General features: G+C 38.2%; 1 protein-coding gene across 7 annotated transcripts in view; it reads left to right on the top strand.

Moving 5' to 3' along the window:
• MALT1 (MALT1 paracaspase) overlaps positions 1–16,845 on the top strand; it is a 39,911-nt gene that overhangs the window by 4,477 nt on the left and 18,589 nt on the right. The window contains exons 3-10 of one of the 7 annotated variants that reach the window (XM_075021660.1): positions 3,159–3,280; positions 4,409–4,559; positions 8,613–8,791; positions 10,607–10,703; positions 11,437–11,469; positions 13,203–13,229; positions 14,385–14,417; positions 16,275–16,478. In XM_075021660.1, coding sequence (XP_074877761.1) covers positions 3,159–3,280; positions 4,409–4,559; positions 8,613–8,791; positions 10,607–10,703; positions 11,437–11,469; positions 13,203–13,229; positions 14,385–14,417; positions 16,275–16,478 — 846 coding nt within the window. Of the gene's footprint in view, positions 1–3,158; positions 3,281–4,408; positions 4,560–8,612; positions 8,792–10,606; positions 10,704–11,436; positions 11,470–13,202; positions 13,230–14,381; positions 14,418–16,274; positions 16,479–16,845 lie in introns of all 7 variants that reach the window. The other 6 variants (XM_075021659.1, XM_075021662.1, XM_075021661.1 and 3 more) reach the window with 6 other exon arrangements.

Here is a 16,845-nt window from a genome sequence, read left to right as displayed (position 1 = left end):
CTTGCTGGAAATGAATGAAATGCAATGAGCTTTCTCCCAGGCTAAGTAGGAAAAAGGCTTATTAAGCGATTTGTGGTATTACAGTCTAGTCCTTGTGCAACCTCACTGACTTATGGCGATTGAAACAAGAGCAAAGAGGTGTTTTGCCTCTCCAGGCGGGTCTCTTACTGCAGCAGTTTAGGCACTTCAATCTGAATGTGAGTGATTGAGGCTGAGTTTCCAGAAATGACTGAAAATGTTTACCAGTGTGTAAGCTGAGAATGTAACAGTTGGATTATAGTTAAGATTATAAGTACTTCATTTGCACTGCATGTTTCAAAGTGTGGTAACCATAAATGTCAGTTTGCCATCCTCAATGGTAAAACTTTCCTTTTTCCAAGGAAAATTAAAGAAGTATTTGTGTATTTTTGTAATCATTCAGAAAATTGAGCCAGAAGGTTTTCTTTTTGAACCATTAAATTCTGTGATGCTTGCAGGAAGTAGTTGTGTAGTGTTGAATGAATCGCAGGAAAATAAATGGAACTGTGAAGAAATTATGAATCAGATTTCTTGGAACTTGTTTGTAATGCTTCTAAGGAGTGCAAAATACTAATCTTCAGAGAATTTGTTTTTCTCAACTACTTTCTTAAGAGATGTTAGCAAATCAGGAGAGATGTAAAAAAATAAGGTGGAAGTCTTTGGAAAGAGCAAGTCTTCTTAATTTTTCTGTCCTTTAAATTGAAATAGTATAATTCCTGTTTGTCTTGGTTAGTGTTAGGTGATTGTGATGCTCGAAAACTGTACTTAACACACTCCCCTTAACTATGAAAAACAGCAGAGGAAGTCTTAAATGAGGAACTGAGGTAGTGATATTCAGGGCTAGGGTATAAAGGGAAGTTATTTTAGAGAAAGAAAGGTAGGGAATTTTCAAGTCCTGTAGCTACTTTGGAGTAGCTGCCTGTGTGATCAACTATTTCAGAATAAGACTGTGTGTGGAGGAAGTTAATATAGCTCACTTCCCTGCTAGACAAAGATTATGTGATTTCCAAATGTCGTATGTCTCTGTTTCAGTCTGTTGGCCACATGGGTTTCTGCTCAGGTTTCAGCCCATTGATCAAATTGTTATGGTTTCTTTCCTCAAACATTCTCTGTTAGGAAAAAGTTCTGATGTGCAGCTAAACTGTTATTCATGAGGCGGGGAGGGGGGGGGGAGCAGACAAAAAGAAAACTCCTGGCAGAGTGTAATAAGAAGGCTTATAGCAAATGATAATCTTGAGTCTTGTACCAGGATATTTGTGATCTCTTTGCAGCTACTTTTTTTACACAGTGTCTGGTTTACTCTATACTGTTCTGTAAGATTATTCCCCCAGAAATCCGGACTACTGCTTCTGTACCAGACTACACTTTCAGCTTCTGCAATGTGTTTTCATTAAGCTGTAAAGAAGAAACTACGTTCTCCCAAAACAGGGAAATTAGACTGACTCTAAAAAAAAAAAAAAAAAAAGTTTTAGTATGTATAACTGTTCTGTATCTGATTGTTCATTTCTGAGTGTATTGAAAAGGTGATGAAGTGCCTCTGTACCATTCACTATTTCTGTGCTTTTTCTGTAACTAGTTGTACTGGCCGTAGCTAGGATAGAATTAATTTTCTTCATAGCAGCTCATATGGCGCTGTGTTTTAGATTTTTGACCAAATCAGTACTGATAACACACCGATGTTCTAGCTTTTGCTGAACAGTGTTTGCACAGCATCAAAGCCTTCTCTGTTTCTCACTCTGCCACCCCAGTGAATAGATTAGGAGGTGCAATAGGTTGGGAGGGGACACAATTGGACAGATGACCCAAACTAACCAAAGAGATATTCCCTACCATGTAACATCATGCTCAGCAATAAAAGGGAAAAGAGGGAGTTTTGGAGGGCCTAGTCATCATTTGCTTAGGAACTGGCTGGACATTGATCGGTCTACCGACAGGAAGTGGTGAGTGATTGCCTTTGCATCACTTGTTTTGTTTTCTTTCCTATTCTTCCACTTATCCTTCACTTATTAAACAATTATTATTGTTGTTTGTTGGTTAGTTTTATTTTGGCCTCCAAGTTTTCTTGTTTTTATTCTTACTTTCCCTCTTCCCCCATCCCACTGGGGGTAAGGGACTGTGTGGTGCTTATTTGCCCACTGGGGTTAACCCACAACACTAGTATTGTAACAACTAGTCATTAATGTGTAGTATTGCTTGTGGTCCCACAGGAGTTGTTAAATGCATTTTACCATCCATAGCAAATAATGCTTTAAACTAATGATTTTTTTTGATGGCTTATCAGCTCAGTGTTACTGAACACCTTGGTCATAGGTCCATGTATTTTTCTGACAGCAATGTGAGGTTAAACTTTCTGTTCTGCAGTTGACTTCTCCCCCTGCTTCTCTTCTGGTGACCTTGGTTATACCGGTGGATCTGTTTTTGGGGTCATGCTGTAACAAGATCTCTGGAATGGTCTAGGTTAAGAAAATAACTGGATCATATCAGACTGGTGTCAGAATTTCACACATGCTATTTCCTGGCAGTTAAAATTTGACATGGAAAGTTTTACCTTGCATATTGGGGAAAGAAAACCCCAGCCCTGCATTCTACAGGAGTTGAAGGCATAAAGCTGAAACCAATGTTTCAGCTAATAAGGTTGCATGAGGAATAATAGAAAAACGCGCTATGTTGTAGTTGACTCTTACTGTTTTGATCCATCCCTCAGGCTGTGTGTAATCTTAGGCTGAAGATTAACAGTTCAAAGAAATTGTTGGGAATGAGCAAACACTTAAAACTTGGGAATACCTTTCCTAGAAGCGTTCTGTGATGCCATTGGAAGTATTATTTGCTTTAGTGAGAAGAGAGCAAGAGGGATTGAAGTATCCAAAAATTAAAATATCTGAATGATCTACTTTGAATCTTCAATAAACTGTAGAGTACTGATCAATTTCAGCATGGATTTTGTGTAATGGAAGACAATTTTGAATGTCTTAAAGTCATATAACTACTTGGAACTGTGCGTATATACAGTACAAACAAATTATTTTCAAGTACGTTTAATGACAGAAACTTTCTTTGCTCAAAGGACAATTTAAATGCAAATTTAAATTGTGGAGTTGTATTTCTTAATAACTTTCCTTTGTGTAAATTCTTTTTTAAAGGAATAAAGATTGTCGTACAGCCAGATTCTCAAGCAGTGCTCTCTGGTCAGGTCGTCAAGCTATGTTGTTGGGCAACAGGACACCCATTTGTGCATTACCAGTGGTTCAAGCAGGAAAAAGAGGTAGTAGTTGATACAGAATAGAGGTGTTTTAAATGCTGAAAATAGTAGGTAATGATTTTGGATGATTTTTTTTTCTTAAGACTGTTACTCTTATTTACGGTGAGAGAAGCTTGCTATATGTACTAATAAAAATAGGGGTTTAAGAAATGCTGCATAATGACCCTATCAATGTGCTAAAACAATAAGGTGGTTCCTTATATTCAGACGACTTAATCTTTGGAGGCTAATCTTGGAATGTGACAGTAAGGAAACTGTAAGTTTAGTTGTCTCTCATCCTACCAAGAAGTTTAACACAGGCCACTGAGAAACTGCCACAGTGGAACAAATGCCAATCACTGTTGGGTTGGACATATGGAAACTGGTTTCCTGAGAATGGACAGTTGAAGGCCTGAATTCAGTAGTGCCACAGGCTTCTCCAGTAAAATACTGGAATGCATGTGAGCTGGTATCTCTGGAATTTGAATGGCAGCACTTAACGCCCATATTTCTGGTCCTGGTTATCTTTCTACAAGATGAATGCACTTTTTTCTTAATGTTATTTTATTGTAAGTACTATTTTTAAAAATGCAGTAAGTTTATGGTATTTTAATTGCTGTTAGGACTGAAATTTTTAACTCATTTCCTATATCTTTCTAAAAGTTTATCTAGATCATCCAAAACATGGCTTAAAAAATATGGTTACAGTAATTCCCTGTTCATTGCAGTTAAAATATAGATGTAGCAAAAAATTATTTTTCTGTGAAAGAATACTACAATTTCCTGGTCATAGTTGAATATATCTTAAGACTAGAGCTGAATGTAATACACATGCTGGTTGGAGTAGTGCTTAAGAAATTATTCCAAGTTATTTGTGGAAAAAGGTAAAAATTATTAATTTCAGGAAGAGCTTTTCAGCTGGCTTAAAAGCTCAGAATTGTCGTAAATAGAGGCATATGAATTATTCTTGGAAGAAAACCTGTCTCTGAGCTACTAAATACATAGAACAAGACTTTCTCATCTGAAAGTTTCAAGTAAATGAAGGAGTTAAGGCTGGTGTTATGAACACTGAAATAAATACTCTAATGTTTGATCCTGGTTTGGAATAAATCAATCTAAATTTAAATATTTCTTGGTTCACCTGTAATTCAGGTTCCCCATGGTAATTCTCCAGAGCTGGTTTTGAATCCGGTGAATGTAAACGATTCTGGCTTTTACATCTGTCGAGTGAACAGTGAATCTTCCTTTGTGTTCAGTCGGTGGGCACGACTTGAAGTTTGTGATCTCCAGGGTACATCTCATGGTGAGTGGCAAAAACATTGTCTTCTGAAAGTCTGTCTTCCCACTTGTTAGAGGAACTTGGGTCCCTGTTGCTGTCTTGGACAGATATGAAAGAGTGCTGATGAAAAATGTGGTATCCAGTCATTGGGCTCTTGTGCTGGTCACAAAAACAGAAGAGAAATGAAGTTCCACAGTGGTGGATAAGAACAGATAGATGGAAGACATACACAGTCTCAGATCCTTTTAATTCTTAGAGGGTTCTTGGACCAAAAAAGCAGTTCTTTAACTCTCTTGTGTTTACCTGTTTATCTCTTGTAACTTGCTAGTGACTGGACACACAAAGTCTATTCTGAATGTCTGCCCCATGGGCTCTGGCATAATAGTCAGGACTGTTTGTTTCCCCTTTATCTGTGTGCTGGCAGTCTGAGAAGATAGGTACTTGGGTAAAGAAGAATCTAATGAGGTTCTCTGCCTTCCTAGAAAGAAGTCCTACCTTACCTAGAAGGTCAAAACAGTAAACTTCAGAAAAGCACATGCATGCTGGAGGCCTGGACATGTTAGAAAACCTGTGGAATGGGAAGAGGGTTAACTGCAATCTGAGGAAACAGGACTGAGGTCTGGAATAAGGTTTGGCAGGGAGCGAAGTGATAGATCTCCCTTCCAGTCACTTTTTCAGATCATAATACGCTATAGACATGTACCAATCGGGAAAGATAAATTGGTCAAAGCCCAGCATGTTCATTCTTTGCCAGAACATATGGGGAAAAGAGAAGCTGGTGCTCCATGGCTATGTATGTTGCAGAATATGTTTGCTAATGCAATCTTTTCAACTTCATATAATCAACTCAGCAGTGAAGACGACATGCCAATAATTTACTGAAATAAACCTATGAGAGGAAGAAACACATGAGTTAAACTGAGTCTCTTTGGTGTGAATTGCATCTTCATGGATTTTATAAATGATCAGCTAACAGTCAAATGTGTGTTACCTGCATAAGAAAAGCCATAGTAATTCAACTGTACCAATGTAAGTCCATATGAATTTATGGCACTGGCTTGAAGATACCTCTGCTTCAGTGATGGGTTAATCTCCCATCTGCTGCATACATGATGAAAGTATGGAAGTGGCAGAAGTGTGAGAAGAACGGAATAATAGCAGAAAGCAAGTAAGATTAAATAGCTGTCTTCTCAACAGTATCCAGCTAGTACTGGAATTTGTTACTAGAACATAAAGAAAATCTTGGAAATTTATTTCTTGGATCTAGTATATTAATACTATGCATTTATTTCCAGTTTCCTGAGGTTGCTGGAGTGGTGTCTTTTTGTTTTCTGGTGTGTGTAGGTTTTTTCATTTTGTTTTGTTTTGGGGTTTTTTGGTGGGTTGTGTGGGTGTTTTTTTGGTTTTTTTTTTTTTTTTACAGAATAGTCAGTTGCATTAAATAGGCATTGACTCATGCACCAAGTCTACCATTTATAAACTTTCTAATTAAATAGCTTGGACTTGCTTGCTATTGGCCCAAAGATGAGTGAAATAGAAATCAACTGCACTGCCTTCAGACTGTGAAGAGTACCTATTTCGTCTTATGTCACAAGTCAAAGGTGTTTTCCACTTGCATCCCACATATAAAAATGATTCATGTCAGGAAAAGAGATAGAGAGAACCGACCTTCCAGTAAAAGATCAAAAGCTATTGCGATGTCATTTGAGATGACCTTTTTACGTCTTGATCTCAAACATACTCTTGGTCGCTTTTCTAAGCAATTATTTCTTCTGCTTTTCCTTTGCTCCTATTTCAGGTTCTATTCAGTTAGAAACCTGCAGTTTTAGATCTTGCTGATTGCACCAGGAAGCCAAGATTAATCACCTTGTAATGACTACTTTTAAGAAAAAAATTGAGAAAAACAGCAGTATATTGTTTCACACTTGTGGCAAAAGTTTTGGTGACTAAAGGGCAGCAGGTATCCACAGCCTAGTGCCTTGCTTTATGTTCCATGACTCTTGGCCAACCAGGAACCATAATGGAAGTGAATTTTAGAATGTTTAGATCTTGGTGATGGGTAGAAGGATGAGGGGCAGGATGGATTGCTCTTTCCTGTAACTTTCCCTCTTAGGGTCCTTACAAAGAAACCTGAAAGGGCTATGTAGTGCTTGCACTGAATAAATGCTTTCCATCTTCTGTAACATTTGGCCTGGGATTACTGGTGTTTCAGTTGAACTACAGGACACTGACAGTACCGTTTCTGCAAATGTTGACTAGGTATGAAATCTTCTATTTCAGCTGCTGGCTGTCTTTTTTTCCTTTTCCTTTTTCCCTTGGTTGCTTTCTTTTTTCAGATACTTTTTTTCCTCCTCTCTTTTCATTGCTTTCTGTTTGATGAGAGCTCGACCATTCTCCATTCTGTAAAAGCTGTCTTTCACAGCTGTCTTGTGATGAGTGAGGCAGCCAGACACAATTCTGAAAGATACTGGTACAGGCTAATTAGTGTGTTTTGTGAGTGGTACAACAGGCTATACCAACAAGGGCATGTAAATGAGATGGCAGGTAAGGGGTCCCACTGGAGACAGAAACCATGTTATCTTTCAATCTTATGTTCTCTTTCACTATCTGTAACTTCTGTGGTCCTTGTCTTAAAAGCTAATCCTAATTTGACTACAACAGCAGTTCATTTCCTTCTTATCTTGCTTCTGTCTTCCTGCCCTAAAGGGAATTCAGTTCTTTACATTTTGTTGAAAGATCCTGATATCAAACTGGGACATTGAGAGGGAGGGAGGGGGAGAGAAGGTTCTGTAAACAGCTGAGTGAAAGGGAGTAAAGTTTATTTTGACACACAAAAATCTTTTCTATGATAAAACTTATAGAAAACAAAGCTTTTTGTAAGAAAAAAAAACAAACCAACAAAGCAACAACATTATAGAAGTTGATAGAGAACACAGTAAGCCAGGGTCTCTGTATCTGAAATGGCATACAGCAGTGGTCATAGAACAGAATATTTGCTCAGGTATCTGTCAGTCTTTTTACCAGTATCAAGTCTGCATTAGGAAATACAGCTTTCTTTTAAAAATGCTAGTCAACATTGATCATAAATATGAAACACCTGTTTGTAAAGTCTCTGAAGTACAAATTTATAATGTGCCAAGAAGCTCAGGCACTAGTAGAACAGAGATATACATATCATTGTCTCCCTTTATTTTACTATGCAAAAGAAAATGTCATCACCCCCTAATTGTCAGTCATGAATAGCTCTGATGACAAAGCACGTGTCTACATACGTAGCCTAAAAGTAAAGATGAGTGACCTTGCAGCTGAGATAAAAGATCACTGGTGTGACCTTTACAAGTAGGTCTGGGCTTGCTGTAGTATGTGTCAGTTAATCGAACTGTTCAGTACACAGAGATCAGAAAGCTTTTCAGTAGAGGACTCTGGTATGTGTAGTGGATGCTTTAAAAATTAATTTCAACATTTTGTTTTAATAAATTTTATCATATATAGAAACTTACATCAGCTGGACAAGTATTTAATGCATTCAGGGTTTTCTGAAAAGGTCTTTGCCAAAGACATTTCTATGTGGGGACATGTCAGCAGCTGGTGTTTGTTAAGCGTTTTTAGCTTTGCGCTTTTTTGGTATATTTACCATAAGGTTTGATGCTCAGTTTAGAATGAGAAGAATAGGGATATGCTAAAACTAACTGATTTTAAGTTTTAAATTCTTATTCCTGTGTACACACTTGCACGCAACTTGGATCCTCAGTCTCTCCTTCAGTAGCCACTCTTCTTTGTACTTGCTCCTTTCTCTGCAGCCTTTATAATCCTACAGGCAGGAATAAATAATGCAAAGAGTTGTTTGGGTTTTTTTGCTTCTGAGGTATATTTAATGTGCATTCCTTTTTGCTTTTCAACTGGAAAGCCATTGTTACTCATTTTTAGCATACTCTTAAAGGACAGGTAACTTCATTGCTATTAAAAGTCTGTTATAGTTACACGAAGATGCAGCCATATGTCGTCAATTCTTATTATCTATATGCAGTTAGATTGTCTCATCCTTTCTTTTCTTTTTTTATTCATTTTTTTTTTAAGGGAGCTTAATTGGTTTGCCTGAAAACAAGTTGCGCATTTGTATTCAGCCTCAGCCACAAAATCTGACGGTGGGGGATGCTTTGGTACTAGAATGTGGAGCTGTTGGAAACCCAATTCCTCATTACCAGTGGTTCAGAAATGGATTTCCCTTGGCAAATGGGAGCAAAAATGTCTACATGGTAAGTTACTGCAAAGTGCCAGCCTTGGGGGACTCATGTGTTTCACTTACCACATAAAGCTTCGTTGAAGAAAATAACTTCTTCATAGCCTTGATAACCTCTTATGGAAGCGCTCACTAGAAGTTGTTCTCCTCTACTGTTACTCACTTGCCCGTACTGTTCTGAGGCTCTGGGGTACATAATTTTGATCCTGAACATGTTTCAGGTGGTGGGATGTAAGGCTATAGCATATTTTGGATTGGTGTGACGTATTGACGTAACAAAGATTAAATATCAGTAAAAGTGAAAGCTTCTCTTTCTATCTTGCACTGCAAAGTACTCTGATTTGTACGAGCTGTTGTATTCAGTGCTTAATGCATCTCAAGCCTGTGAGGTGGATTTGTATTCTTCAATTCTTGAAAGCATTTCTAGAACATTGTCGCATTAAAGAGTGAAGAGGTTTGGCAGAAAATAAACCCCCTTGCATTCCAGCTTATCCTCAGATACCAGAGGGGTTGGGGGCAGCTAGGCTTAGATTCTGAGTGATGCCCAATGCAGCACTGTAAGTCCCGTCACGTTCAGTATATTGAACTGCCACAATTACGGATGCACTAATAGCACACTGTACTTTCCATTTAGTTGCATTCAACAAACTAGAATGGCCAGACTTAAGGAGTTTGGTTGCGTTCAGTGAACTATCACGGATAGATTAATGAACAGTACAGTTTATTAAAGCAACAGGAGTACAGGTTCTTGTGGATTGCCAGTGATAAATACACTGTCTGCAAAGCATGTGCAAATAATAGTACAGTCGACTACAAGCACACTAAATTATGGAAAAACTCTACAGAGATTTCTAAGTTTCCCAGGGAAGCACTCGGTGTAACCAAGGGTTCGAATCTTACCCAGTAGGTGTCCCTATGGGGGGAAAGAGAGGTTCAGCCTGTTGACTGATCCCAGAAGTCAGCGATGTCCTCCTGACTTGTCTATGATGGTATCTTCCCAAGCATTCCTCCTCTCTTAAGCCCTTTTGTACTATTTTCTTATTTTAGGTGGAGCTTGAGTGACTCTAGTCATACATACCTTTATTATGATTGGTGTAAAATCTCCTCGCTTTACTTTTAAAGGTACACACTAGAGAAAATTCAGAGTGCATGCTCAGTGAGGGGTGGTCGCACCTTAGAGGCAGGTAGCTTTTGGGATGGAGGTGTGTTTTGGTATTATAATGAGATTATAATGAACAAAGTTCACCCAGAGGACATGATTTTTTGTGTCAGTACTCCAGAACAGGGCACTTATGATATAAATCAGAAGTAGGGCAGCAGGTTGACAGAACCCCCATTATTTCACCTCCTTGCTTCAGTGGATTCAATGCAGGGACCTACTGTTCTTGTTCCTATTGTTGCAGCTCCCTATCCCTGCGATGATATCACAGAGGCTGGCTGCGGTGTCTCCACTCCGCTCTGCCCTCCATGTTGCTTCTCTTAGGGTCAGCATACCAAGCTCCCTTGGTGTTGCTAACATCTAAGGTTGCAGGTTATGTTGCTTAGGGAATTATTATGGAACAGATTCCTTGCATATCCACTGCATTCCACCTTGGAGGTTTACCTCCCATTAAGGGGGATGGGGGGGGAAACATATCAATAAGTCACTTCAGCAATCATTCTACAAACATACGTGCTGTCCAGCTTACTGAAGAATGAGGGTATCAGCAGCTTCTGGATTTGGTTAGGCTCTGCTTTTTGTTTTTATTCTTTCTTGCATGTGGGCTTAAATGAAACTGATAGAGCTACTCTTCTGGGGTCTGGTGGAATGACTGCGATGATGCTTGCATAGGTAACTTACGTGGATGTGGAGCATCAAGGGACATATTGGTGTCGTGTATTCAATGACCGGGAAGATCAAGACAGCAAGAAGATAGAAGTTGTTATAGGTAAGGAGTTTTTCTGTTTGATATAGATCAACTGATTTATCAATTTCTTCCCTGTCATTAGAATTTATTTTTGAAGCTTTCAGTATAAAGCCAAGCACATGCCTTCTGTATTTTTAGTGTATCCATTTGTTAAAATAGCTGTGCTTGCTTGCAACAAATGGAATTTTAGAGCTTTATAAGCTAGAAGGTGCTTTGCGTTTTTATGGTAACCAGCATCGAAGTGCTACCACTCTTTGGCATTGCTAGCATGTACACGGCTTGTCAGCCGATTGCAAGCTCATTTCTGTATGTTTTTTGACAACTAAAAACCAGTTTAACCCTTGTTGGTGATAATGAACTGTGTTACGCTGAGCCCTTCAGCAATCAGGACAGGTGAGATTATTCATAGCAGGCAGAATAAATTAATGTAACATCGTTTAGTGTGTGTGCATGTGTTTGCAGTAAACTAAAGAGAAGATCTGTTTGTATAGCTTCCAGATCTATCTGGGAATACTATTGCATAATTCATATGGAAAGTTCTTTCCTATCCTAAGAAATATTCTAGTTTAGTATTTCTGAGTTCTAGTAATAATTACTATATAGTGTTGTGGTCAATGCTGATTTATACTGCTATAAAATGAGCCAGATTGCAGAGAAGATTGGAACTGACCTTTGTCTTCCACTTTGTGTGCTAACTCTCATCACTGAGAGCAATTGTCTTCCAATTTTCTCCCCTGCCTCCTTAAAACACAAGGAAGGAAAGCTATGGCAGTGGAGTGCGCAGAAGGTAAAGTAAATCTTTAGCTGTGAATCAATTTTTAAAAATTAATGGTGGGGATGACAGACTGTTGAGTGTGTTGCTGAAAAGCATGTGTGGGTTAACAGCTTCAGTCTATTTTAAAATGCTGATGTGTGATGCAATGTTCCTTTTGCATGTGCTTCTCTCTTCTTTGCCTTGATACTGTGATCTAGAGCACATGGGAGAAAAAGCAAGCTACTTTCTTCTTCTGTAGTATTCAAAGTTGTTTGTTTTTTGCACTATTTTTGTGTCTTGCGTTTGGAGTTTCTAGTGAAATGTAAAGATCTTGAGATTTCTTTGGCTGGGCTCGGGAGGCAACATACTTGCAAGAAAAGCTGAAGATGTTTAGGAACCTGGGTGACCTTACAGAGCTGGATAAAGCTAGTTCCACTGTCAGCTCTGTGTCTGCAAGCGGTGTTTCCAGCAGCCTTATTAGGATGATTTCTGTTCCCCTTTACATTGCTGCAATGGGGAGGAAGAAGTGTATTGTGACCTTTAATGTTGATGCCATCCCTTGATTACTGAGCATCTCAAAGTCTGTAATATATGCGACCCCCTATGATGTAAATAGATGTAAGGCAACTTACCTCCAAACAATGAAAAAAACAAATGCGTTTGCGAAGTACAATAAATGGGTCTCCACCCTGCTTTTTCACAGAATCGTAAAATTTCCCTGGAATTAAACCACTCTGCAGCATTTCTTGTTCAAAGTTTAACCAGAGCAGATGTTCCCCTTTAGCCCTTTTGTTAAAGGTTTAACGCTGTGAGGGGATTGTGTACTGTCACTCACTGGAACATACAAGTGACAGACATTTTGGCATCAGCCACTTCCATGGCATAGCTTCTGAGGCCAATCGTCAATTTGAGCCTTCACATCTTTTCTGGCTTGGGGGGTGTCTGTGTTACGTGACAGTGCTATGCAGAAGCCTCCTAGTTACCTGTAAGTCAACTATCCTTTGAAGCAGAAGGTAACCACTGTATTGTCTGGGGGGGTCTACACCCAAACTATAGTTTGCTTGGATGCAACATCATTCTGCTATGAAGCTACATTAACACATACAGTAGTATCACCTCAGGTCACTGCAGTCTCCCACGCAGATATATGAGCCTGCTTTTGTGGCTTAAGAGGTCTGCCTAGGGCTCCACTGCATGGAGCAGGCCTGCTCCAAGAGACCTCTTGTGCTTCAGATAAACTATTTTTCTTTTCCAGGGTTTCCAGTGTTCTCAGAATAAATAGGTGGAACCTGTGGTAGCTTAGAATGTTTGAAAATTGTATCTGAAGTCTTTCTGAATGCACATGGCTTTACAAAGTAATATTTCTTGCTCAGGATATTGCTTTTTCAGCAGTCCTTCAAACATGTATTTTTCAAATGGGTGATTCTAATACCTTGTTCCTTATTCATTTAAGCTGCTTGCATGCCTGTGGGATTGAGACATAGTATTTGTCTCTCCCTTTGTTTTGAGATCGACTATATTATAATGCTGTGTCTAGCATAGCTTAGTATATTGATGTAGGATTTTCTGTTCTCTGTGTGTGGAATAAACATATGAAAGATTAGCTTTACAGAAATGCAAAGCCAGAAGTATTTTAGAAAGGTAGTTTGTTTTCTAATATTCAGCTTCTATTAATAATGGCCTGACACTTAATTATATTTTTATTAATAAAAATGTATTTTTTGCTGCTTGTTTAAACTATGATTTATTGGTGTATTTCTTCACAGAAGATCTAAGTGATCTTCAAAAACCAGGTAAGTGATAAGTTTTGAAAAACTTTAATTTCGCATCTTCATTTTACATTACAAATCACTGAAGCCTAGCTGGGTTACAATATATAGTTTACATTATTTGGATGTGTTTATAACTGGGGATTTAATAGGGGCAGATATCGTGTTAAGAGCAGCACAGCTTTCTGGTTCCAATAAATTAACTTGAAGAATATAATGCATCATAGGGTTGTTATTATCTTTGTAAAATCACACAAAGCTGGTCTTTTATACTGCATGTATACTTATACAAATACAGAAGGAATTATCTTTTGCTTTCTTGTTTGTGGCTTCTTTGGATTCTAAGTTTTAGTATGTTGATGCTTTTCCAGATAATTAAGGTGAAAAAGACGTAAGGTGTCTGGCTGTCACCAATGATGTGGTGAAATGGTATATTTCTTACATTCATGTTCAAGTGAGCTAATGTGATTTGAAGCCAGTTTGATGTTTATTATAGAAATGTAGATCTGGAGTAGTGCTCCATAAGGGATTATCCCTGATACAGTGTTCCCAAAATCTCAAATCACAAAGGACATATAATTTCCTGGGTTAGACATCAAAGATACGTTTACTTTTGCCAACACTTAGTTTTAGTCACTGAAGTGGTACTGTTGTGATATGTAACATGTTATTCAAAGTGTACCACTTTGGCCTATCACTTACCTGTTCCTCTTGGCACAGCATTGGTTCTGCCATCCCTCTGTGAATTACAAAATAAAAGAATTTTCACGTACAGATGGTCATCCCTGCTAAGCATTCCCTATCTTTCATATGTGCATTTCATTTGGAGAGGATAAACTGATGTAACTGAAAATGCTGATGTGCAGTTTGTAAGATTCAAAATTATACTGTAAGTATCTATTAATTCTTAATTTATAGAACTAGCTATTCATATCCTATTAGGCTATGATTGCTGGAAGAGGGTGAAGGAAATCAGGTAAACAACAACAGCAAAACAACACCCCAAAACCCCATCAAAACAACAACAAAAAAGAGCACTTTTTTGTCTTAAACTAGTAATGTATTAGGCAAAGTAGTACCAATAGCCTATGGCTGTATGGAACATGCAGTTCATTTTCTGACATGGCCAGCTATGACTGTAATTACTGATGATCTGCTCTTTTAATCTATTTCAAGCAGACCTACAGGAACAATCAAATGACAGACCTGTTGGTAAGTAGGTTTGTAGCTATAACGAACATATATATTTCCTATCTAGGAAATAGATTTTGCTGGTTCTGAATATTGCTGCTTCTGCCACTGCTAGTGAAATAACTGTAGTGCATGTAAATAGCTGCAGGGAGGGAGACTTCTGTGTATTTTTATAGTCCTTTATAATGCTTGCATGCCCTTTCAGTAGTAAACTGTGGTGAGGGCACCAGTATTTTTAGTGACCCGGTGGAGCGTCTACAACTTCTCATCTGTTTCAGTTTACTGTTTCAAATTCCTCTGGCCATGACTTTAGTCAGTGTGTTACTCCATTACTTTGAATACTTTGACAGTTGGAGATAGTGCTATTAGGATGGTGTGATAAAAAGGGATGGTAGTCTGTCTGCTAAGGGTATGCTGTCCCTGCAAGCTCAGCTCTTCCTGTGCACAGTGGGTGGATGCTTTGATCCTGAGCTGAAGCTTATAAAGATAGATGGATAGCATATGTGTGTTATGAAGAACAGTTGCTGGGGTTTTTTAATCACATTCTTAAATTTGCATGGTAGACTTGACTGTGGTCATGCATGTTGTCTTGTTGATGCTAAACCAGGTGGAAAGCCTGCTGGCCTCTGTCAAAATTTCACCACTCTTTCAGGTTCATCAGTGTGAGAGGGAGTGTATCTGCTCCCAGTCTTGATTCATATTTTCTAAATTAATTACAAAGCTTGTACTTTTAAAAGTGTTTTTCAATGACAGTATGCCACTGTCACTCAGTTGGTGCTGTTTAAAATAGTTCACACTGTTCAAGACCCTGGAGGTTTTCCAGCTGCAAAAATGTTTAAAACATCTTGTTTGAAGAAGGTGAAATGTTAGACATTGAGGCTACAGACAGAGATTCTCTTCTGGATCTAGCTGTGTGGGGTTACTGACTCTGAAGTAGGTTTGGGGCATTCATGTGATCTCATTTGCCACCAGAGCTGTGGGACAATAGTTCCTGTTGGAGAGGAGAAGTAACAAACCAGGGAGGAAATGCCTTGATTTGAATAAGTGCCTTTCTATAACTTAACTGTGCAATTTTTTGATAAAAATTAGGCTAGTGGTCTCTAAAGCATTTCTGTTAATGTGACTTTTTTTTACCCTTTCATTGCTGCTTTGTTTACTTATGACAGAATTACTTCAGACTTTGTTAAAATCAAAACAAACATATCTCAAACAATGAGAATATCAGTAGACTTCCCTCTGCATTTTGTAAATTTATCATATCGCTGTATAATTGTTTTTAACCAGAGCAACAGTAAAAAGAAACCTTAACAAACAGAAAAAAAGACTTTTACTGCTGACCTGTCAAAGTTTCCACCTAAATGTACCGTGTTTTAGAGAGACGGGACATGGGAGATGGAGATTTGAAAGTGGTCTTTTGTGTGTGATGGTTTTTCGTTTGCTTTTTGATAAGCATAAAAAATTTTGATGTTTCAGGGAAAGTATACTGCCTGTAGCTTTGGCAACCTGCCGTAAGACTTTCATGTTTATTAAATTTCTTCTTGCATGGGGGAATTCAGTAATTGTCTATGCTTTCAGAGAAATGAAAGAAATGGGAGATAGCTAGAGTGACTCATTTCTTGACAGATTATCCAGTCTGAGATGCCTCACAGTTCAGATATGTTGACTGTCAAACCATGCTGAAATGTTTTTTTGGATGAGAAGAGGGTTGAGCTGTATTATTGATGTAGGATGACTTTTAAAATCACATAAAATATTATGCCTGAAGTGAGATTGTATACTATTTTCACTTTGGAAGAAATTAAATTTAAAGGTATTGAACCCATGGAATATATAAATGTGATGATGGTTTTTTTTTTTTTTTTTCCTTTTTCTTTGCAGCCACAGACAAGGTAGCTCTGTTAATAGGAAATATGAGCTACTGGAATCACCCCCAGCTCAAGGCTCCGATGGTCGATGTCTATGAATTGACCAATTTGCTAAGACAGCTGGATTTCAAAGTTGTTTCTTTGCTGGATCTTACTGAATCCGAGATGCGAAACGCAGTGGATGAATTTTTACTTCTCCTGGACAAAGGAGTATATGGTAAGAACATGTGATATCCCCTCTGAAGTAGGTCAATTTTGTGATGTATCAAGTACACAAATATCTGGTATTTACCTCTGCCAGCTCACTACATGTGATAGCAAAACAAACTTCATGGTAAATAGCATGTATGCAGAATGGGAAAAGTAAGTTAAGAACACCCACCAGCATATCCTTTGACTTTGGTTAAAATGTTACTGTTTGTTTATTTTTAGAACAGATAAAATATTTGAACTTTTTTCTTTTACCACACCTAAAACTGCAGTGCACTTTTCTGTTTGATAGTACTCATGTGTTTGCTAAAAGCTGCTGGATCTGTGTAGCATATTTCACAACATGCTGTGCAGAAGATGCACATTTGTACTAA

Source organism: Buteo buteo, chromosome Z (assembly GCF_964188355.1).
Source record: "Buteo buteo chromosome Z, bButBut1.hap1.1, whole genome shotgun sequence".
Classification (NCBI taxonomy): domain Eukaryota; kingdom Metazoa; phylum Chordata; class Aves; order Accipitriformes; family Accipitridae; genus Buteo; species Buteo buteo.
The sequence above is the reverse complement of the archived record's forward strand: the minus strand, read 5'-3'. Positions and strand labels throughout refer to the sequence as shown.